We start from the raw sequence: 24,424 nt of genomic DNA on the forward strand, positions 1-24,424 counted from the left end.
ACCCAGAAGTCTTCACCGTATTTTGCCGATGTCCATCTTCTTCATAGACTTGGCCTGAAAACACGCAGGGTACAGAAGGATACAAACAACAGAAATCCCAGGTTCAGCTCTGCTGAGAGCTGCCACGACAGAAGAGGACTTCTTTCACCTTGTCCACAATGGTGCCCACCTCAGCCATGGCCCCTAGACCTAGAGAGCAAAGTTCTGCTGTGGCCTGCAGACCGAGGCAGGGCCCATCCCCCACCCACCCTGCTCAATGCACCCCCCCCCCCCCCCCGAGTGTTCCACCCAAAGCCCAAGGCCTTGAAGGCCAGAGCCACCTCTACATGAGCCAGACCCATCAAATCCCTTCCAAGGCACCCCCAGGACAGGACTCAGTAACAGTTACGGGAGCATCATGAACTGTATATGGGCTGCGTGCCAGGGACAACGCAGGCCCTTTACAAACACTACCTCGTTTAATCTTACCAACTCTGAGAGGAACTAGGACTTCCATTTCCCAGATGAGAAAGCTGAGCTCACAGAATGGTTTTATCCAAGGTCACAACACACTGGGGTGTGACCCCAGAGCTGAGCCCTTCTGCGACCCTGGGCTGTGAGCCTGGCCAGATGCCCACCTTCATCTCCACACACCAACTTCTTGACCACACAAGGAATCTCCACATAGCCGAAGGCCTTGAGCAGGCCCACCTGCTGCGCGGTGACGGGATGCTCCCACATGGCGGTGTTCATCGCCGGGCAGAAGAGCAGGGGCTTTCGGCAGTCCCAGGCCCGGATGACACAGGTCTGTGAAGAACGGCCAGAGTGGGGCAGGTGGGTGCCTGCTGCTCTGGACTCCCAAATCCTACCCACCATCCTCTGGGTCGCAGCCACCTTGGGATGACCGGGTGACACTTGTCTGTATCCCCCTACCTCGAATCTCCTCACCCTCTCCCCCTCTCCACAGGTGCTGGCACAGGGCCTGACACACAGGAGGTCCTCCAACACTCGCAATGGCCCAGCCACCTCCACGCAGACCTCCACTCCTATGCAGAAAAGGTGCCTCTGAGCCAAACCACAAGGCTTCTCCACTGTGGGACACATGCCACAGACAGAAAGCAGCCAGGCGAGCAGAAGTCAAGCTTCACAGTTACCCCCCAAAGTGAAGGCTCAGACCACTCATCAGGTGCGGCTCACCTACCCCAACACAGGCTCTACTTCGAGGCTGACTAGAGTTGGGCAATGAGAACACCTGCCACGTGACAAAAACTCTCTCATATGTATTATCCCATGCACCCTCACCGCAACCCTGCAAAGAAGGTGCTGTCCTGTTTCCCAGATGGGGAAGCTGCACTCCCCACAGTCCCACAGAGACAATGATCCGGGGCATGAAGCTTTGCACGCCACCCAGTGTGATCCTCCGCCGAGGCCATCCCGCCACGTGCATGCCAGAGCAGCTGTGAGAGGGACCCACCGGCTCAGTGAGTTGCGGAATCACACAGACCTTGGTTCAAATCTTGGCTGTGCTATGTACGATTCTGCTAGCCGTGAGAACCTGGATGAATAATTTAACCTCAGGAGTCTTAGCTTCCTCTCTGCAAAAGCTCACTGGATGGTTGTAAGCACAGAAGGTGAACATGCTTAAGGCTCTTCACACAGGGCCTGGCCTCAAGTACGGGCTCCAGAAACAGTAGCTCCTGTGATTACTACAGGCACAGGCTCCCTGGACCAGGCACTGCCTGGGAGAGAAATAAGCCTTGGGGCCCGCAGGAGCATGCTCCCCTGGGCCCTCACTGCTCCAGCACCTCCTTTCCAGCTGTGGGCCCTTTGGGGAGACAGTCAGGTCAACACAGCCCTTCCCCGAAGCGCAACCCATCTGGTAAAAGAAGGGGGAGTCCAGAAGACAATGCCGTGAACAGGCCAGAGCTGATGCCTACCCCTCTCAGTGCCCCTGCCCCCTCCTGGGGATAGGAAGGAAGTGGGACAGCACACAGCCTCAGGATCTGGTTGCCTGTGTAGTCCCAGACACCAGCGTCTGTTTCCCACCAAGTCCTCCCAATTTGGCAACTGGGCTGAGTGGACAGTTTCAGTCACACTTCCTCTTGGCCCCGTGCCACCTGCCGCTTCTGCAAAAGTCACGAACATACCTAGAAGAGCCCCCTGAGTGTCAAGTACAGTGGGGGCTGGGCTGGGGTTTCTGAGTGTCTTCAAAGCAAAGCACACCAACAGAGAAGAAACCAGTATGTCCGTGTCTCATGCCTCTCTAGCTTTCCCACCTCATCTCAAAGCTCAGTGCTTCCTGGACAAACCACAGCTCCTCTGAACCTTCTGGCAGCAGGAGGGATGAAAGGAGGCGTCAGTTCCTACAGTCACATCTGTTTGGCCAGTGTTGTGTTCAGTACCTCAGGCTCTGCCCCTGAGAACCCACCTGGGTGGAGAGAAGGCCTAGATTCTGATCAGGAGGCCAGCTCCCAGTTGACTGGTGACCCAGGGAAGTCACCTCCTATTTCTAGATCTGCTTAGATATTTAAAAAAAAAATTTTTTTTTAAGTAATCCCTACACCCAACGTGGGGCTCAAACTCGACCCTAAGATCAAAAGTTGCATGCTGTACAGACTGAGCCAGCCAGGTGCCCCTCTGCTGGGCTATTTAGCACACAGAAGGGGCCGGGGCTCCGCGCAGGTGAGAAGGTGGATGGAGATGCACAGCACCCAGGCCAAGGGCCCAGAGGCCTGGTGCACAGGTCACAGGTCACAGGTAGCACACTGCTCTAAAGGCCCCACAAGTTCTGGGTCCTGGAAAAGGGACAAGATCTGAAGGAAGGGGGCAGCAGGGTGATCTTTTCAGGGATAAAAGGACAAAATATCTTCTGAGTGAGGACAGAGCCACAGAGCAAGGATGATGACAATTTAAACTTTATGAGATTTCTAATTGCCTGAAATATTTGTGTGTTCAAGTGAAACCTTTTCAGGCAAAAAAAAAAAAAAATTCCTGGGGGAACATATTACATTGCTCAGCCAACTCAGGAGGAGGGAACCCCCAAGACTTCAGGGAGCAGGGGCAGCTCTGATGAAAAAAAAAAGGAAGCAGCGCTTTGGAGAGGAAGAAAGGAGCCCTCAGAGAGCCAGCCCAGCCCAGGGCATGACTCCCAGAGGCCAGTGTGTTTCATCCCACCAGCTAGTGCTGGCCAGCCAGTGGGAAGCCCAGAGGTCACACACAGCCCAGACCCACTGAGATGAAAGTGGCCAAGAGCCTCACCTGCTCCAACTGCCCGGCCAGCCATGCACCAGCCCCCCTGGGAAGCCTTCCTGATAACACTGCCCCTAGGCTCGCCCCTGTCTCTACTCCCCTACCCCTGCTCCTTGCCACACAATCTGTGTGTTGCTCTTCTTCTGGTCATCCTGTGCTCTTATTCAAATGATGCTTGAGTCACTAGCAGATTCTTCGAGAAGTGCCTTATGCACCCATCAACAAGCATACAAGGAGACTAAGTTCCTGTCTGACCACCAAAAACTTTGGCCCAGCTTATCACATTAAACTCTGAAAAACTCTGCTCTTTGCCAAAGTAGAATAATTACCTCGTACATACAGTATTCACTGAACACTTACTATATGCCTAGCACTGTGCAAAGTGGTGACTCCACAGTCAAAGGACCGACTGGGGTCATTTAAGGCTGTACCACACACCAGAGCACATTCCCTTCTCACCTGTACGGGTAACCAAAAACTCTCTCCTTCCGGACTGAGAGCTCCAAGTGTCCTGTGGGTCCCTCAGCACGGGGCCCAGCTCATGATAGGGGAAAGCTCAGTGCACAGGGAAGTGGGTAACAATGGAGAGGGAGGAGGGGAGAGAGATCACACACCTAGCTCCTCCCAGGGTGATCACATAAACAAGGCCTTTAAGGACAACAGTTCCCTGGAGGTCCCTTAGGCCTAAGACAATCCCCACTTTGTGTAGCTGGACTTCTGTTCCTCTCCTCCACCATCCACCAGCTGGCACCTCTCACCCTTGCTCCTCTCTTCCTCTCTAAGTTTTCCAGAACATACAGGAAAACCGCATTTCTGCGGCCAATGCTACAGGAGAGATAAGTGTGCACAAGAGATCCATGAGGAAGTAAACACTCTTATCAGATTGCACATGTGGATGTCCAGATCCTGGGGAGAAGGCAGAGCTAAGGGGGACAGGCAATGGGGCCAGGCAGGGAGACCAATGGACGAGCATGTGGAGGGTAGCCCGTGAACGAAGGACAAAGTGTCAAGGGGCAGGTGAGAGGTGGATGCCCTCAGAGAGTACATACAAGCTGAGTCCATCCATGTGCCCACTTGCCGGAACACAGGTGAGACCAGGTGGAGGGCAGGGGGTCCAGGGGGCAAACCAGCCCACCATAAAGAATTCCAAGGCAAGAATCCCATACAAAGGCAGTCCTGCAGCTCAGCAAACTGGGAGTGAGGCCCAGGGAGGAAGAAAGCAGAATCACTCACAAGCAAGTTGTCACATACACCACTGGCCACCTTCCCCAGGGTGTTGGCATCAAGAGGAGCCACCAGCATGAGATCTGCCCACCTCCGCAGGTCAATGTGAAGAACGGGGTCGGATCGGCCCTTCCACATCTGGCAGAGGGAAGGAAATGGGGTCACTGAGCTAGCTACTCTCTCAGCATGGAGGGAGGAAGCCGTGGGGGGGCAACGCAGGCCAGGTGCACTAAGTCAGAAACTGAGGAAGACCACCTGAGCACCCCGGCCCGAGTCCACTGCTGTTCCCTCTCATAGCTAAGCTGGTGAGCACCGGCTATGGAGCCAACCGCCTGAGAGAAACCAGGCCTGAGGAAACAAACGCCCCTTGTCTCTCCAAGCTATTCCCTTTATGGTTTGGTTTTCAAGAGAACTGACATCTGGCAGGGAACTCCTGGCCTGTCTGCTTGAGGCGGATGCTTGGGTTGTCCAAGCCAGTGGAAGGGCTCTGGGGCGGTGAGAATGGAGGGGGTGGGGTGGAGAAGACAGGCCAGCCAGAAATGTTCTAGGCTGAGAATGTTTAAAAATGCCTGGCAGGGCACCCCTGTGAGGCCCACACTCGACGTCTGGTGAATCGGCCGGTGCCCGCCCCTCTGCGGGAGAGCAAAGCAGAGCCCAGTGGCCGTGGGAAGTGAGGCGCTCTCGACAGGCCTGACACTGGGAGCCACGTGGACAAGGGTGGTGGGAAACAGAGCTCCTCTGTGGTTTCATCAGCCCAGATAAGTACAAGGACACTCAACCTCAGGCACAGGGCCAAAGCTGAGCTCTGCCTGGGGTGGGAGGAGACTTCAGGCCTCCCGCAGGCCAGAAGCTAGACAGATGTTTTCCTCATCGCCTCTGCCCAGAGGGCCCTGACCACTGACTTGAGCCCGGCCTGTCTGCTCTGGCCACCAGGACTATGAACTGCAAGGAGGACACTCCTGTCCCGTTGGTGGAAACACGATGGAACTCAGCCCTGGGGCCCCCAACACTGACCTCCCATTCATCAGCGTCGCTGTAGAGAGTGACAGGAATGTCCTGGGGGCTGTAGAAATGTTTGGCTCTCTCGGTGGTGACCACTGCTACTTCCAGCTGTCACCAAGAAAAAAATAGAGGCGGGGAGAGAGAGGGAAAGAAAACTGTTACCAGAGCCACAGGCCTGGATGCCACACGGGGCCAGGCCAGGCAAGTGCTTTCTTCAGGGCCTGGCTGTGGAGACTTCTCCCTCCTCGGCAGGGAGCCCCATGTTTGCATAGCTACTTCCGCTGTCACCCAAAGGTCAGGCCCCACCAGATGTGGCTGTTTCACTTCCCTGTTTGAGGGGCTGCCGAGGAATGAGTCACCAACTGCCCAGTGCATATAAAGCTGCAGGCTCCTGCCACTCAGGCAGAAAGACAGAGGCAGCCGGGAAGGAATGCAGGGCAAGAAGGCCGCAGAAGGCAGGAGGGGCCACTTCAAAGAGGCTCACAGGTCCTGAGCTCTAATCCACACCGCAACCCTGCCCTCTGCAGGCCAAGGTACCAGGGAGCTGGGGCCTGGCTTGCAGTGGCTGCATCCAAGCCCCAGAGAGAAAATAGGCGGTCGGTCCCTTCTCTACTTCTAGGAACCAGGCCTCGTGGGCTCTGGTTGCAGACAGACTCCAGGAAAACCAAACCTGGAAGTGTGCCCTTCACTCATGGGGCAAAAATGGAGTTCACCTCCACACTACTCATTCACAAGTAATTAATAAAGCAAACAAGGAGGGGGGTGGGGTGGTGGCTAAGGTGCTCAGAACAAACGGTTGTGAGAAACAGCACACGTAGTGTGGACAGCGCTAGACCAGTTGCCATCATTTGTAAAATGAGATGTTAAACTAAGACGGCACAGTAAAGGGGCTCAGAAGCGGCTGGGAGGTGAAGGAGATATCTTTGGGGGACATTTTATCCAGGAGAGAGAAGAGTCAAGGGTGACAAGGGCAGGATCATCAACTGACTAGAACAGGAATCACGTATGGCATGCAGGCCAGATCCAGCCTACAGACATGCTATTTGGCCTGCATGAGGTTACAAACATTTTTGAGCCAATATATACAAATCGGGAGATTTCACATAGAAAATCCAATTTCCTGGCTTCTCTTGAAAACTAAAAGCTCTGGCACGGCCCAGCCCACATTCCTACTTGATAATGGTGGTACTGCAGGTATCGTGTAACGGCCGCCTCTCGGAATGGGACGTGCCCGTGCCAACTCCGGTCCCCCAACCCTCCCTACCGTGTCACTGAGGCCCCCCCTCATGCTTCCTGCCTACCAAGCGACAGCATTCTGCATAGCATGTAAGAGCAAAGCCGGCAGCAGGCAGCAGAAGTCTCAGAGAGACAGAGTGCACAACTTCAGAAGGTCTGCCGCTCCTAGCTCTGCTGGAGAGCTCTCAGGCGTGTCCGTTCTCTCTCACTCCCCTTAGAACGTGGCATCCCCAGAACCTGCACAAAACCTCAGTGACCTTTTTAAAGGTCATTTAAACCAAACTCCCACTGAGCACTGGAGCCGTTTCTAGGACAGCTCTGAACAAGATGGCAGTGGGGCACCTGGGTGGCTGAGTCAGTTAAGCATCTGACTCTTGACCTCAGCTCAGGTCTTGATCTCGGGGTTGTGAGTTCAAGCCCCACACTGGGCTCCACGCTGGGCATGAAGCCTACTTCAAAAGTACTCAGCCTACTAAAAAAAAAAAAAAAAATGGCAGATGAACAGGGCTGCCATCTGTCCACAGAGCTCAGTCCATGGGCCCAGCACAGATAGGGAGAGCAGAGGGAGGCAGAATGGTGCTGAGACTCTCAAGACACAAGACAGTGACAAGGTAAGTTATGGGAATGGTAAGTCAGAGGTAACCAGAAGAAGAATAGGCAACTTTCAAACCAGCAGAAGAAAGCTCAATCTATATGATAAAGGAGAGGAGAGAGAAAACAAGAAGCAGAGGGCACGTGACAAGTAGAAAGCATTAAATAAGATGGCAGAAATTTAGCCCTAATAGAATAGTAACATATAATGAGCTAAGTTCTCTGATCAAAATTCAGACTCTCATATTGGAGTTTTAAAATTCATCAATCACATCAAAAAAGACACATTTAAAACAAAAGGATATATTGGGGTGCCTGGCTGGCTCAGTTGGTAAAGCATGCCGATTTGATTTCAGCTCAGGTCATGATCTCCCAGTTCTGGAGTTCGGGCCCCATGTCGGGTTCTGCACTGACAGCACAGAGCCTGCTTGGGATTCTGTCTCTCCCTCTGCCCCTCCCTACTCGTGCTCTCTCTCAAAATAAATAAATAAAACATTTTTAAAAATTAAAAAAAGAATAGGGGCTCCTGGGTGCTTCAGTCAGTTAAGCATCCGACTCTTGATTTTGGCTCAGGTCATGATCTCATGGTTCACGAGATTGAGCCCCACATCAGGCTCTGCACTGACAGTGTGGAGACTACTTAGGATTCTCTCTTTCTCTCTCAAAATAAGTAAATAAACATTTTTTAATTAAAAAATAAAAAATAAAATCTTAAAAAAGGATACATAAATGTTAAATAAAAGAATAAACTTTCAGTTAAATAATGTGGATTCAACTTTGCTCCCTCCCAAAAGCCCAATGAAATAAAAGTAAAGGGATTTTTTTAATGATATAAACCAAGAATGAAAAGAGGACCAAAAAATTAAAAAATGAAAATGAAAACAAACAAACAGAAAAAAAACCCAGAAACCAGCAGTTAAGACATGTCAACACTCTGGAAGATCAGATCAAATCAGATGAGATCAGATGCTAATGTTTTCTTATGAACATTCAGGGAACAACAACAACAAAAAAACCTTGGAAATTAAAATTATAAACAGGAAAATAAAAAACTCAATATAAGTTTAGAAGAAATCTTCCAGAAAGCTGAACAGAAAAGATAAAAAAAGATGGGTAATGTTAGAAAAATAGATGAGAAAGTCAGAGGATCAATTCAAGAGGTCCAAAATCTGAGTTCCAGAAAGAACAGAAAAATGGAGGTGAGAAAATTATGAAAGAAATTAAAGGAAACTTCCCAGAACTGAAGAACTCAGAGGTGGGAGACAGCTCTTCTGCCTGCCCGGTGTTTGGTGAGGCTCAGAGACCTGGAGTAAAAGTCCCTGGCACCCACTGAGTGTCTGCCTACGGAGCCTGAGCCCACATCAGCTCTTCTGGAAGCAACATCCTCCTGCTGACATATACGGAGTTTGCAATCAGCAAACTCAAAAGAGTTCTTCTCACCCCTGTTGCTGCTAAACCACAAACCCCAGCCTATAAGTGCACAGCTACTTTTCTGGTCCGTCACGCTTCCCTGGTAAATCCCACTTTCCAGAGGAGGCCCACAGAGAGTTCCTAAGATCTCAGTCTTCTTAGCACCACCATCAGGAGCCCCGCTGAGACATGAATCCAAATCCTGAACATAAGGTCAAGAGAAAAGCTCTTCCACAAGGTCCACAAGGTGGGGGTGAGAGATGATGGGAAAGAATCAAAAACGGATGCTTTCTGGGGCAACTGGGTGGCTTATTTGGTTAAGTGACCAATGTTTGATTTCGGCTCAGGTCATGATCTCATGGTTTGTGGATTCAAGCTCCACATCAGACTCTGCACTGTGACAGTACAGAGCCTGCTTGGGATTCTCTCTCTTTCTCTCCCTCTCTCTCTGCCCCTCCCCTCCCCTCTCTCTCAAGATAAATAAATAAACTTAAAAAAATGTTAAAAAAAAAAAAAAAAAAAAAAAGAATATTCCAGTTCATCCTCTATCCTGAAATACAGAAAGCAGCTTCCTGAAGATCTAGTTCCCCTACTTTCCCTAACTCCCAAACTGCCTGCCAGTTCTCAAGTGAGGACTGTGCCAAAGGCCAGCTTTCAGAAATGTTCCCAATTTGGTAATGGCCCTGTTCTGGGGCTCCCTCCTCCCTCTCAGCTACGCCTACATCTCCACTCACCGTTTGAGCCCCGCCTTCCCTGGCCCCTAGGGAGTTCTGACCAGGGGGCCAGGTAAGCCTCCCACCTTGGGCCCCAGCATGAATTATTCCTCTGAGCTCCTCCCCCAGTCTCTAAATCAATTCCTTCTCTGGCTACCCTCCCAGGTTACATAGTCATTGTTAGGGAGCGTCCGGGGTCAATGTCTTTACCTCAAATGAAGAGAATGTGATGAGCCAACCTTCTCCTTGCCCGTCCCCTGACCCCACTGAAGCAGCTACCTCTCCTTGGCAGTGACCCTGACCCCCAGGCTGTCCAGCAGGCCCAGGCCAGTTTTTCTGGTTTTAGAAGGATGTCACTTGATCTGATTCATCAACCCCATGGGCTTTGTTCTTTCATTTTCATTCACTCTGCCAAACGTCCTAGGAGCCAAAGGCTAGGTCCTGGGTTTGCACACTCTTTAAAAAAAAAAAAAAAAAAAGGACATGTTGGGTTACCTTCTGAAATACTAAATAACTCAGACTATTCACTCATTCACCCTGACGTTTCTCCTAGCAAATGCCAAGGAGCCCTGGAGGGGCAGGAACCCTCTTTTCTCTTACACCTTCCCTGGGTCCTGGTAGAAGTAGGGCTGGGATGAAAACAATCTCCCCCACATTAGAGAGTTCCTGAAAGGCAGCTCTGTGCTTGGTCCCCTAGTGAGACCCCTGCCAAGAGTTTTTATATCTAATATTTAAAACCTGAACTTCTTTGTGTGATGCGATTGAGGTTTGGCCAGACTTTATTATATAAGCTGTCTGCATTTTGCCTGGCATTTACAGAGGTTCCTTCCTGAAACCAGTTGGCAAGTCTAGTTTCCTTTTCTCTGCTGAAGGTACGTTAGCAATCCCATCTGGGGTTCCTGGAGAGTCAGAGAGGGGAAATGGAAACAGATTTGGGGATGAAACCTCCACTTTGACTTTTAGGCCCCGAGTCTGGCCCAGGCTGCCTCTGGGGCAGACTATCAAAGGATCTTGGGAAGCAGCACTGTCACAGCCATAGGTTGAGACAAATCCCATGGCCTGACTTCCCCTCCAATCCCATCTCTGGCCTCTACCTATAACCAGGAGCCAGCAGCACCCCCTCCCCAAGTTCAGACAACCAAAGATGTTTCTGAACATAGTCCAATGTCCCCTGGGAGGCCAAACTGCCCCAGTTGAGAACGACCACTCTGCAGGATTATTCAACAGAACTCTGCAACGATAGAAACATGTCACACCTGTGCTGTCCCCTATGGCAGTCTCTGGCCACACGTGGCTACTGAACATTTGAGGTGTGGCTAGAGTGACTGAGGAACTGAAGTTTTGGTTTTATTTAATTTTAATAATTTAAATTTACATTTGAATGTGGCTAGTGGTTACTGTATTAGATAGCACAGCTCTGGCATATACAAGTAAAGGAGAGACCCAGCGGGAACCCCCAGCTGAGTGGCCCCAAAAGAGCAGGTGTTTCTAGTAGGGCGTGTGATGATGGTTCCACAGGAGGCTGTAAGGATTCTAAAGTGGAAGCACCTGCCATGATTTAACCTGCAAGGCAAGAAACCCAGAGATTTGGTGGCTCAGGCCTCTGGGCTGACACACATAGCAGACTCTGACACTGAGCTGACCGGTGTTGACACTGGCAGTGCCCAGGGCCTGGAGAGCAGCCAAAAAGCTGACCCAAACCTGAGCATGGGGGCGGGGGTGGGAGGGTATACTCTAGGAAAAAGGACCCTTGGTGCCCAGAGCAGTTAGCACATAGGGTGGGGAGCTGTGGCGGTGGCGGCCTCATTAACAAATACCCCAGAGTGTTCCGGTTGGCTGAGTGGGTGTCCCAACTTATAATGTTCCAGCTCATAATGATGCCTTGACTTGTCAAACATTTACTGAGCCTACTATATACATGGGGGCCAGGTGGGGGGAGGTGGTCTTGGGCGAATCCCCTTCCTCTCTGGCCTCGGTTTCCCCTTCTGAGCCATGAGCCATTTAAACCACATGGCCTTCAGGGGCCCATCCAGCTCACTATGCTGTCCCAGCCCTCTTGTGGCCCTTGCCCTTTCCCACCAGGCTCTGGGGGCGGGGGGAGCCATTCTCTCCTGGGCCTCCCTGTGGGCCTCCTGGGGGAGCTGGTGTTCTGGTCTCACCAGCCCTTCCTGCCATTCAAGTGAGACCAGGCTGCCAATCCCTCTGTGCCCTTCCCCAACTAGAGAAAATTCTCAAGAACAGAACTCGAGAGGCAGACTGCAGAGCTGACTCCCTGGAGGAGCGGGCCAAGGACGGAAGGGGCTGGCCAAACCAGCAGAAGCCCAGATAAGCGCCTCAGACCACTGCTACTGAACACACCCCTTTCCACAACACCACCACAGAGCAGGCAGGTGGGCCCTGCCCAGAAAGAAAGGAAAACCTCAAACCAGGTCCTGTTTCTCCTGCTTCCTTTCCTCAGCGAGCATTTAAAGAACAAAAAAAAAAAAGCATACAGTTACAAAGAATGTTCCATAATATTCCCACTAAGAGTCCCACTGACTTTAAAAATAAATATACACAGAGGTTAGAAAATTAAGATTGAACACAATGATACCAAATGTGAGTCTCCTTTCCTGCCCCCTTTTCTGCACAAAGGTAACTACCTCCAGAGGAAAATCTGTAGGCACTAACTCAGATATGTGAACATATAAAAGGAACCAGACAATACGCCAGCGGTCAGCAAACTTTTTTCTATAAAGGGCCAGATACTATTTTCGGTTTTGTCACAACTACTCAACTCTGTAGTAGCAAGACTGCAGTCACGGGCAATACTTAAACAAATGTGTGGCTGTGTTCCAACAAAACGTTATGGACACAGAAATTTGAATTTCACGTAATTTTGTGCTCTCAAAATATTCTTTAAAAAGTTTTTTAACCACTGGAAAATATAAAAACCATTCCTGGCTCACAAACCATACAAAAGCAGGTAATGAGTCCAGATTTGGCCTGTGGCCCATGGTTTGCTAACTCCTGTACCAAACTCATTTCATTTCTATCTTGAGGACTGTCCCACATCAACACAGAGATCCAGCCATTGTTCTGAAGGGCGCCTGTCATCCACTGTGAGGCTGCACCAAAGCTCTCTCTCTTCTTGGATGTTTTGTTTCCACTTTTACTTTTGTTTTAAAATTATAAACAATGCTACAATGAACATCCTCCTACATATGGTGAATTTTGGCACACTACAGGATTCAATCCTACAGGTGAATCAAGAGCTATGAACTCTTTTGACCTCTCCAGACACTGTCAAATGGTCCTCCAGAGAAGCAGAATTCACTTCACCCTGCACGTGAGTGGGAACTTCTTCCCCTCACCCTTGACACCCCTGAATGTCCTGACAGGCATTCTAGAAACTTAACCTTCTCTAAGCCCAAGGCCTGCCAACTCCCCAAATGGCAGACTCTCTCCATCTTTAGAAATCTCCTGCCAGAGGTGCCTGGTGGCTCAGTCAATTGAGTGTCTGACTCTCTCAGGTCATGATCTCATGGTTCGTGAGTTCGAGCCCCGTGTTGGGCCCTGCACTGATGGTGTGGAGCGTGCTTGGGATTCTCTCTCTCCCTCTCTCTCTGTCCCTTCCCTGCTTGCATGTGGTCTTTCAAAATAAATAAACTTAAAAAAATACTAAAAAAAAAAATTTAGAAATCCCCTTCTGGCTCCAGCCCTGCTGACTTCTGCCCTGGCAAAAGCTAAAGAGGTGTCTGTCTTCTCCCAAGTGAGAAGGGTGCTCAGACAGAACTGCAGCCCAATTAACATGACAATTATGGAACTGCAAAAGCGCCCTGAAGCTCCTGAATCCCAGGACCTTCTCCCAGGCTTCCTTCATGTCCTATTCCTTTCTGCCCTCACATCTAGAACCTTCCACCACTAGTGCCAGAAGAGGCCTTGGTGACAGATCATTTTAGTACTCCCCCCCCAACCCCTTCATTGCAGGGCTGAGAAAAATAGGGACATATGAAGACCTAAGTTGCCCAGAATCCTTTTGCTCAGCTGCCTCTCTTGAGGTACAGCTGACCCCCACTATCCAACTTCCCTGATCATATAAAGGCTCCAAGGCTTCTTTGCAAGGACCATTCTTCCTGAATGCTGGTATATGGGTCATGAGGCCAAATCCACCCCTCTCCAGCACCCCCTCACAATCTCCCTGGTCTGGCTCTAGCCATGCCTGGGCACACTGGTGAATCAGGAGTAGAGGCATACCTTGGGATATGGTGGGTCTGGTTCCAGACCACTGCAATAAAGCAAATATCACAATAAAACTTTCTTCGGTTTCCAGGACATATAAAAGTCAGGTTTACACTGTAGTCTCTTACATGTGTAAGAGCATTATGTCTGAAAAAGCAACGCGCATATCTGTAGGATTGTGCTGTAGGAGTGCTGACAACACCGACTCCATATTGGACTCTCCATCTTGTTCATCCTGTGCAATGACCTCCCTGCAGATGCATGTACATATGCCCTGACCAGAATGTAGGAAGGTTTGTTTGGACAGAGGGAGCCACTTGAGGTAACATACAGATGACAGGCACACAGCGGGCATCACTTTAAAGCTTTTTTTTTTTTTTTTAGTTTATTTAGAGAGAGAGAGGCAGGGAGGGGCAGAGACAGAGGGAGAAAAAGAGAATCCCAAGCAGACTCTGCACTGTCAGCACATAGCCCGATGCGGAGCTTGAACCCACGAGCCACAAGACCATGCCCTGAGCCAAAACCAAGAGTCGGACGCTTAACCCACTGAGCCACCCAGGTGCCCCAGAGGGGATCACTTTAGAAAACCACCACAGATGATCTGCGCACAGAGGGCACCACATTAGAAAACTACTCTGACCTCACCACGATGACCTGCACTCTATAGAAGCTGTGGATTAAGGTCCAGACTTTGCAGAGAATAGCTGCATAGCGCCTGGGTCATCATCTGCCCAACCTGCCTGCCCTCCCATTCATCAGTAAGTTACCCTGAATAAATCTCTATAAACGGTATGGAGTATCTCAGAGTGCCTTCTCAGTCTGGAGGATACTCTATTCTCTCTCACCCACTTCTAACAATACCTTAATTAAAAGTATCCTATTGCTGGGGCACCTGGGTGGCTCGGTCAGTTAAGTGTCCAACTTCGGCTCAGGTCATGATCTCACAGCTCGTGAGTTTGAGCCCCGCATCAGGCCCTGTGCTGACAGCTCAGAGCCTGGAACCTGCTTTGGATTCTCTGTCTCCCTCTCTCTGCCCCTCCCCCAGTCTCTCTCTCTCTCTCTCTCCCAAAAGTAAATTTTTAAAAAGCATCTTATTGCTAAAAAAGGCTAACTCATCTGAACCTTCAGCAAGTTGTAATCACTGATCACAGATCACCATAACAAATAATGGAAAAGTTTGAAATATTATAAGAATTACCAAAATGTGACATAAAGTGAGCAAATGCTGTTGGAAAAATGGCACCAGTAGACTTGCTCGATGCAGGGTTGGCACAAATTTTCAATTTTTAAGAAAACTCAGTTATGTACAAAGCACAATTAAATTAAGTTATACCTATAGTTATGAGCCAGGTCTGCAGACTCACTCAGCTCCCTGCACCCCACACTTCAGCTGCTTGTTTGCTGCTCAAAGTCTAGCGATGCCCAGGAGCTCAGAAAAGACCCAAGCATATGAATTCACAATGTAGGCAAAGGGCTGAGAAGGACCTTTCCAAGAGACAAAGACTGCTCCTGGGGGTGACCCAGAAAGACAGCAAAGGGGAGATCAGTACCATCAGGGAGTAAGGGGAGTGCGCGGGGTAGGATGAGGGGGAAAGCCACTGCATCGAGGCCCACACGAGGCAAGCAAGGATCCCCCTTTGGTTACCAAAACCTCACAAGGACACCACCAAGCAAACCCAGGCTCTCTGGAGAGCTGTTCTATCTGCAGGAAGAGGTGAGAAGGTGGCAGGCCCCTCCACAGGAGCAGATGGACTGTGGCTCTCACAGCTCTTCCCACATGGGCTGTCTCTCACCAACCCAACAAGCCCACCACGTGCCTGGCCCAAAGGACATGACAGCAAGGGGAAAGAAAAGGGTGAAGGAGAGGAAACACACACTGGTAAGTGCGTCCATGTGCCAGGAGCTGCACCCAGTTATTGGCACAAGATGAGAAACTTTTATTTCTATCCCTTCTTGAAGCCTTTACAAGAGCCTGAGGCGATGGGTGGCAGTAATCAGCTTTATTTTTTATTTAAAGTTTATTTTTTGAGAGAGAGAGCGAGCACCAGCAGGGGAGGAGCAGAGAGAGAGGGAGAGAAAGAATCCCAGGCAGGTTCTGCACAGTGTGGAGCTCAAACCCATGAACTTCGAGATCATGAACTGAGCTGAAATCAAGAGTCAGATGCGTAACCCTTAACCAACTGAGCCACCCAGGTGCCCCACTAATCAGCTTTATTTTAATTTAATATTTGTTTATTTTTGAGAGAGAGAGAGAGAGAGCGCGTGAGAGTGGGGAAGGGGCAAAGAGGCAGACACAGAATCCGAAGCAGGCTCCAGACTCTAAGCGGTCAGCACAGAGCCCGATGTGGGGCTCGAACTCATGAACCACGAGACCATGACCTCAGCTGAAGTTGGGCACTTAACCAACTGAGCCACCCAGGTACCCCAATCAGCTTTATTTTAAATGAGAAAAGCAGGGGCCACCTGGGTGGCTCAATTAAGCGTCCAACTTCAGCTCAGGTCATGACCTCGAGGTCCGTGAGTTCGAGCTGCACGTCGGGCTCTATGCTGACAGCTCAGAGCCTGGAGCCTGCTTCGGATTCTGCGTCTCCCTCTCTCTCTGCCCCTCCGTCACTCACACTCTGTCTCTCAAAAAGGAATAAATGTTAAAAAAAAACAAAACATAAATGAGAAAGGCAGGCTCCAAGAGGCCAAGTCATGGAGTCCTCTCTCCTAGGTCAGTGCCCTTCTTGCTGCCTGACTTTCAGCTTCAACTCCAGCCAGAGAGGGAGAGCAAAGTTCCTGCTCCAGACAAGGCTTGTCCCCACAGTGGGCCAGGCCAGAAGGCCTGGGGTGGGCTGGAGAGCCTCCCCACTTCAGGCAACCCTTTCCTCACACCCCTGTAAATGCTGGCTGTGTGGGATGACAGGAAGCTGTGGAGTTGCCATTTCCCTCCGCTCTGAGGCTGCCCATCTGTTTCCTGGGATAGGACGCCCTGCCCCCACTCACCCCCAGTCCGGAAATTCACTTGCTCTGGGGCTATGGGAAAAGGGAACTGTATGGCTCCCTCCCTCCGGAGGAGGCGGAGGCTGTCACCGCTGCAACAACCCTTTCCAGGCCCCAGGCCTCCCCCCATTCCGGGTGTAGCTAGTCAGCTGTACCAAAGGTGCTGGGCATGTGTCTGGGTGGGGGAGGCCACAGGTGGTGCCTCAGAGCATCCATGAGACTCACCTCCCTTCCCCCTTCTGACCTGGCTGGCATCCCTGGCTGCCTTTCACTGCTTGTTCCGCATGAGGGGTGGGGTGAGGGGGTGACTTTCTGGGTAGAAGTTTGTGGAAAGTAAGAAGAAAAAAAATGAAAGATTTCTCACCCCTGCCTTCCGTGCTGACATGGTCATCTGCAGGTGAGCACTGCCCCCTGCTGGACACACTGGGTACATGCACCTGTGTCACACGTTAAGCTATGGGGCAGATACAAGGAAAAAGTACAGCCTGGGCCCCAGCAGCGTACACACAAAAGCAATGGGCAACAACATGAACAATATCAAAGGCAACCAATGATCCCATATCTTGGTCAAGATATGGTCAAACTCTAGTCAGGCTCCTATGTGTCCCTTTTTTGACTAGGGCCATCTTGGGGCCTGGTCCTTAAGAGCAAGATTCCCATTAAGTGGGTTTAGCCAGAATCCCCCACCCTCAATGTCTAACCAGCCTGGACAGCTCATCAGGCTCTTCATCCCTCAACAACCTCCCCCCCCCCCCCCCCCCCCCCGGTGATTCATCACCCTGGCCTGCCTGCACCAAGAATCCTGTCAGGGCAGTGTAGCCAGAACCCTCCTTATTCCTGATGTTTCCTCTTAGTAATTTCCCATCCACTGCCCTCCACCTGGCTCCTTGCCTATAAATCCCCACTCTTCCTTGTATTTGTAATCAAAACCTAGTTCTATGCTGAGGCCTCTTTTCCCGTATTATGATAGGTTTTCTGAACAAAATCTGTTTTTACCACTCTAACTACTGCCCATCTCTGGGTTTTTAAAAAAAAAATTTTTTTTTTTTTAATGCTTATTTATTCTTGAGAGAGAGAGAAACAGAGCATGCGTGGAGGAGGGGCAGAGAGAGAGGGAGACACAGAATCTGAAGCAGGCTCCAGGCTCCAAGCACAGAGCCCGATGCAGGGCTCATGAGCCAAGCCAAAGTCGAACCCTTAACTGACTGAGTGACCCAGGCGCTCCATGGTTTGTTTTTCTAAGTAGGCATCACGGCTAGCATGGAGCCCAATGTGGGGCTTGAACTCACAACCCTGAGATCAAGACCTGAGCTGAGACCAAGAGTTGGATGGATGTTTAACAGATGGAGTCACCCTGGTTTTTCTTTAATGCATCAAATGAGTTTGTTTGTTTGTTTGTTTGTTTATTTTGAGAGGGAGAGAGAGCATGCAACCCAGGAAGGGGCAGAGAGAGGCAGAGACAGAATCTCAAGCAGGCTCCACACTGTCAGCATAGAGCCCAACACAGAGCTCGAACTCACGAACCATGAAATCATGACCTGAGCCAAGATCAAGAGTCGGATGCTTAACCGAGCCACCCAGGTACCCCCAGTATTTTATGTATTTTTAAGTAATTCTATGCCCAACCTGGGGCTTGAACTCACAACCTGGAGATCAAGAGTTGTGTGCTCTATCAACTGGCCATCCAGGCACCCCTCATCAAATGAGTCTGAAAAGGAACAGACCAAAGCCACATGGGTTGAGGCAGGCCAGGAAGGCTTTCTTGTGAAGTATTTGTGCAGAATTTAGAGAGGCAGAGGAGCAGGAGGGCAGCACAGCCTGGCAGGGACAGGCCAAAGCAAAGGCCATCAGGGTGAGTATAGGCAGTGGGCGTTCAACAGACAAATGTAGGACCTTAGATACTAGACAAGGAAATGAGGTTATTACCTGCTGGCTTTCACACGGTCTAAAGCCTTGAACTTTTCCCACAGAAGAATCTGCCCCAGAAGCCCAATATATATAAAAACATAAAACTAATCAAAATTGAGGTACCCCTCCCCAGTACACTGTGGTGGCCCCTAGGCATCTCTGAACACATGAAGGAACAGTTTAAAACCAGAGCCACAGGCAGTGGGGTACCCCTAAGGCTCCAGTGCGTTTGGACAGGACAGCCATGGTGTCTAACAAAGAGGGAGAACAGAGCTGCAGTGTTTGAGACGGAGTGGAAGCAGGGGTGGGGAGTCCAATGCAGCAAGGGGACCCGGGTGAATGTGCTACATTTCTGCAGCCAGCCTCCTCCCCCGTCAGAACCTCAGGGAACCAGGGTCAACATATGGGAACACAAACCCTCCACTAGCAAAGAATTCCTCCCCTCACGCTCTGTCCACACCTGCTAATCTAGCTCCGGGTTATACTGGACTGTCTCAGGGACCCCCTACACACCAATGCACACAGAGGGCTTCCACAAACACCATTAACAAAAACCCCAAGCACTGCATAAAATGGGCTGGCTCCAGGAGCAACAGCTCTCCAAGGCCAGAGGCTACCATGCCCGTCTAATAAGGATACTCACGCCAGGAATGTCCAAAAGCCTAGACACCAGAAGAGGCAACTTCAGGGCTGCAACACTCCCAGTGACACCCACGAGAACACGAAACTGTCTCTTCGCCAAGGGTGCAGCATCTGCTGGACATGACGCATTTGATTCCATGTGGGGTCTAATAGCTTCGAATGCTGGGAAACTGCCAGGACTGGCCTCCAGAGGGCTCTATCAGGATTTAAAATCTAAAAGCAGAACAAGGGGTACCCACTTCATTCATATATTCGACCAAAATGTACAGACTACCTAGGGCCAGATGCTGGGGTTGCAGAGGGGTCAGCAGTCCCGGCTGCTGGGAGAACACAAGTTAATGAGGTCAGATACCCTCACCAGACACAAGTCAGTCACCATGTAACACAGCCCAGTGTTGTGAAGAACATCTATACCGGGGGAGTGCCTGTCCAGGAGTAACTGTCTGAGAAAGTCAGAGACCAAAAAAATGACATTTAGGTTGAGTCCTGAAGGACGAGTACGTTTTCCAGAGACAGAAGAAAATAACTTTGCAAGAAGGAACCATCTCACAAAGGTGAAGAGGCCTAAGGAAGGCGGCAGGTTTGGGGAACAAGGAGAAGCTCAGTAATGAGGCTGAAGTGCGATGGGAGGTTGGGGGTAGCAGGAGGTAAGGTTGCAATTAGGTCAAGGGCAGTGAGGGCCAGGGTGAGTTTTCATTTTAGAAAAACAGCGCTGGCGCCGACTGTGGAGGGGGCCCAGGACTCGGAGATTGGAGGAGGCTGGGCTGACTGAAGGGAGTAGCGGGATGGGACAGGTGCAGGGATGCCTGAGAGGTGGTAAAACCCTAGGCAACAAGGGGACTTGGGTGCTCCCGGCAGTTGAGAGATTGGCCTCTCTGTCACTGTCCTGGTATCTCAAACCCTACAAATCCAAGTCCAGGAAGAAACAAGCATAAAAGGGATGTTGGCCACCCCCATGAGACCAGCTGCTTAGTCTCTTCCTCTGGCCCTCAGATGTTGCCAGAAACCAGTGCCCACGATAATATGACTGATGGACACACCAAAACCTATACTCTACAAGCTGGGCCAGCAAAACGTACCCGCTCCATCAGGACAATCACTGAGGGACAGTGAAATCTAGCACTGGGCAAAGGAATTGTGGAAAACATGCCACTGCCTTCAGGGAAGTGAGTTGAGAAGACAGGTGTCATACCTGCAATCATCTGAGATGGGCCCTATTCTGGGAGGCACCTTTCTGGTGATCAGTGATTCAATTTGTTCATCTGTTTCCTTGCCTCTTCCTCTATACTTCTCCACCACCACTGCTGCCACCAGCAAGCTCCCTGCACTGTGACCAGGTCTAATTGTCAACCACCAGGCACCTGCTGGATGAATAATAAACTGCACCTTCTAAAGCAAGGTGGGGCACAGAAGTCTGGCTGATGAAGCAGGAGCCCTAAGCCCTGTCCATGGTTGGGCTCCCGAGCTGGTGTGTGAGCTCAGTTCTGGGTACTTCCCTCTGTGGACCTGTCTCTTCATCTGAAAAATATGGAGGTAGGACCAGGTGATCTCCTTCCAGCTGAAACTTGAGTCAATGTATAAAAGACAGCGGTGAGGACTCTCTGTAGCAGAGTCCTGGCAGATGCACTCAAAATGGGCAGAATCAGCAGCAAGAGGGGACACCAAGGCCAACTCCAAGGAGAAGCATCTGTGAGTCACGCAGTGGCTACCTCAGTGACTGCACACCCAAAGGGTCTGCCTCTTCACTCCACCGACCCCTTGGCTCCCTAGGGTCTCTTTGCCCAGTATTTGCCTTCGAGACTCAAGCACACACCCACATGAGCTGAGGATCATATTTGGGTCTATTATCCCACTCCTACTGGAAAGGTCTCCCAGAAGCCCAGACCCAGGGGTTAATCAGCAGGAGGTTAAGCACAGGCCAGTTCCCTAGAGCAAGACTCCTCCAAAGTTCCATTTGCCAGTAATTTCAATCTCTGCTCTACATCAGGGCCTCAGCCAGGGCCATGCTTGCCCAGAGCAGAACTGAGTCTACTCCAGGGCTTGGGGAGCCCTGTTAGCAACTGGCAAGGTCTAGAGGGCTTACCTGCAAGCTCCTTCCCAGGTCTAATCAGCACGCTGATTAGCACCCTCAGTAGGTGACAGAAACACATTTCTTGACTCTCCAGGGAAACCTACCTTCCAGATCTCAAACCCTGACACTGTCCCGCCCCAGCCAACTGGTGCCAAACCAGAGACTGAACTTCGTTTTGGCAGACCCTTAACCTCCTCTACATCAAGCTGATGATCATTCCCAAGGAACATGTTACTGAAAGTAATCAGCTAAACTTAGGACACAAATGCATGTTGGCGACTTCAACTACTTCCTCACAGTTAGGTGGTATAGCCCGAGATTTACTACTTAGCCTGCTGAGCAAGTTTTGCTAAGGGCCAAAGCCTACTTACCTTTCTAGAAAAGTGTGTGTGTGTTGCAGGTTGGGGGGGGGGGGGGCAGGTGTACTTGAGGAATAGAAAGTGGATAATTTAACCAACGTTTGAAGGCGAGGTCAAATTGGTTCAATCCAACAGTTATGTGAAGGGTGATAGCTGGCAGTTCTTTATGTTTACGCTCAAAAAAGATCAAATCCCAAACCAGTAGGCCCATTACTCTAGTTAGTTCCTGTTGGAACCACCTATTTACACAGCCAAGGTAGCTGTTGATAGTGCTTGATTCTTCTGTGCTTGATTCTTCTGAGCTTTGCTGGACTCATAGGAACTGTTGAGCAGCAGGAAGAGTTGGCAGGCAGAGGGGTTGTAGGGCTGAAGCCTATGATTACTGAGCCTCAAGCTCCCAGGACATCAGTCATGCAGGTAAGCCACAGCCAGAAAAATGGCAGGTTCTCTATCTACCCTTTAGAAAGACAGGGCCAGAATAAAGAGCCTCAGCTTGTGGCAAGCTTGTGATGTGTAAGCCTCCTCTGTTGAGTGTAATTAGGGCAAAGTAAAGGTTTCAGGAATACCTGCCAGTCACAATAGGGGCATGTGTGGAGCCACACAGAACCAGGGCTAAAAAAAAAAGGGCCAGAGAGTAAGAACCCTGCTCAACACAGGAACAGTGAGGGGCTGGAGCCTAGGACAAAGCAGAACCAAACATGGGGGGTTGGGGGAAAGGGAGCCAGGATGCCCTCACTACTGGCTTCTGCTCTGGCCTTCTCCCCCACCAGTCAACACACTCTACTCTCTGCCCTCATAATAATGAACAACTTCTAGCTCCCCCAAATGTCACCCTGCTCCCAAACCCAAAGACATTAAAAGGCCACAGGGCACTTTAAATCCCTGGCTCCAACGTAAGGCAAGGAACTCAAGAGAGAGCTCAAGGGGCTGGCATTCTGCTAAGACTGCTCTTCTCGCTGACTCCGCAGCTTCTGAAATCCCATTTAGGCACTCCTGAAGCCCACGTGTTGGGGATATATACATATATTATATGCTACATTGTACATATTTTATATATATTTGTATTACATTAAATCATATGTAACATATTCACATACACACACGCTACCGAGCAAGGTGGTTACAGCCACTACAAGAGATGTGTGGGAAAAACCCTGCTCCCCAGACATGCACCACTTCCCCTACTTAGGAATGTCTCCTACTTATCCTCTGGTACAGGCTTCTAAACACTTCTAAAGACAGTAGGAAGTTTTCCTCTGGCAAAATTTAGCCTCACTCTAATTTTTAAATACCATTCAGCAATTTTAGGAGGATCTAGGGGATATAATTCCAACATGCCAAGGCTCTGCATTTTCTATTTTACTAACTTTTAAAATAAAGGGAACTGAGAGGCGCCTGGGTGGTTCAGTCGGTTGAGCACTCAAGTTCAGCTCGGGACATGATTTCACACCTCGTGAGGTCATGATTTCACAGCTCGTGAGTTCAAGCCCCCCAACGGGCTCTGTGCTGACAGCTCGGAGCCTGGGGCCTGCTTCGGATTCTGTGTCTCCCTCTGTCTCTGCCCCTAACCCACTCGCATTGTCTCCCTCTCTCTCAAAACTAATAAATAAACACTAAAAATAAAAAATAAAATAAAATAAAATAAAATAAAATAAAATAAAATAAAATAAAATAAGGGGAACCGATAGGGCACTAAATGCATCTAGTTAAACGGCACTAAACAATCGCAGTGCAGCAAAAAGCAGGAGTGGGAACGCACAGATACAAATCCCCCACTCCGGACTCGAGTCAGAAAGAAGACCCTAATGCTCCGGCCCCACGGGCAGATAGGTAAATTCAGTCCCAAAGGTTCAACAGTCCCTACGCAGACACAGCGGCTAATCCACAGTGGCGAGCAGAGCTTCACAGGCATAGATAGGAAACTGAGGTCACACACACACACCTCCAGACCCACAGCCTTCACACTCACACGCACGCGTGCAGGGACAGTAAGGTCACGCACAAACAGTCGCAGATACACAATCAAGCGAAGCTCCTCGAACCTCCCTACCACCCGGCCGAGATGACACAACCTCCAAGTACCCTGAGATTCCTCTCCAGCACCAGGCGGGTCTCGGGCAGCCCCAAATATCGCGAGATCTCAGCCGCCACTCCCGCCGTTTCCGCTTAGCAGGTAGTCTCACGAGAGCACCCGGCTGTCTACGTGCTCGCGCCGCCTTCTGGGAGTTGTAGTCTACTTCTCTGCCTTCTGGTAATTGTAGTCCATTCGAAGGAATCCTTCCGCGGACGTCCGCTAGCTGTTTTTGATACTGCTGGTGCTCTCGCCTGGGCCAGCCTAATTGTCTGACCTCACCCCACACCCTCATACCACACATACGCACTGTTCATCCTTGTGGCACTTAATACTGAACATTTGCCGAGCCTTTCCTGTGTTAGGTGTACAGGATACAAGGCTAAATCAGACCTGTCCCTGCTCCAGACAAGCAGGGACACAGGGAATTACAGAATAAGATCCTCCATGGGGAAGCATAGGGGCTAAACAACGAGAGGCAGGGAAGCCCTCTGAGGAGGTATTCTAGGTGAATCTTGAAGGATGACCAGAAGCTTACAGTGCCAGCACAGCAACCGAAATGGAGGGCACAGCCTTGGCAAAGGGGAAGCAACATGAGAAAGCATATTGGGTACACTTCACTGCCTTCTTCATTCTCTGGCACCCAGACCCCCATAAGCCCTGTTTGTTGAGGCTGCTCAATCAGCTGCCAGTCTCCCATCAGTGAGACTTGAGGTGACCCCCTGTGTTCTATCCTTGCCCTTGTCTTGCAGCAACCATCTGG

At 50.4% G+C, this 24,424-nt stretch overlaps 1 protein-coding gene across 9 annotated transcripts; it reads right to left on the bottom strand.

Annotated features, from left to right (window-relative positions):
• On the bottom strand, positions 1-24,159 carry PPCDC (phosphopantothenoylcysteine decarboxylase). 9 transcript variants are annotated; one of them, XM_019441422.2, is made up of 6 exons: positions 23,673-23,779; positions 19,162-19,373; positions 5,467-5,562; positions 4,462-4,590; positions 618-786; positions 1-189 (listed from the first exon to the last, which is right to left on the bottom strand). In XM_019441422.2, exons 2-6 carry the CDS (start codon positions 19,297-19,299, stop codon positions 104-106), a joined length of 618 nt encoding a protein of 205 aa, XP_019296967.2. In that variant the 5' UTR covers positions 19,300-19,373; positions 23,673-23,779; the 3' UTR covers positions 1-103. The 9 variants fall into 9 exon arrangements, with proteins under 9 accessions (XP_019296967.2, XP_019296968.2, XP_019296965.2 ...); XM_019441423.2 differs by having other exon boundaries at positions 23,663-23,724; XM_019441420.2 differs by lacking the exon at positions 19,162-19,373 and having other exon boundaries at positions 23,663-24,106.
• Positions 24,160-24,424: the final 265 nt, after the last annotated feature.

This window comes from Panthera pardus, unplaced genomic scaffold, assembly GCF_024362965.1.
Source record: "Panthera pardus isolate Hobbes unplaced genomic scaffold, ASM2436296v1 HiC_scaffold_24, whole genome shotgun sequence".
Classification (NCBI taxonomy): Eukaryota; Metazoa; Chordata; class Mammalia; order Carnivora; family Felidae; genus Panthera; species Panthera pardus.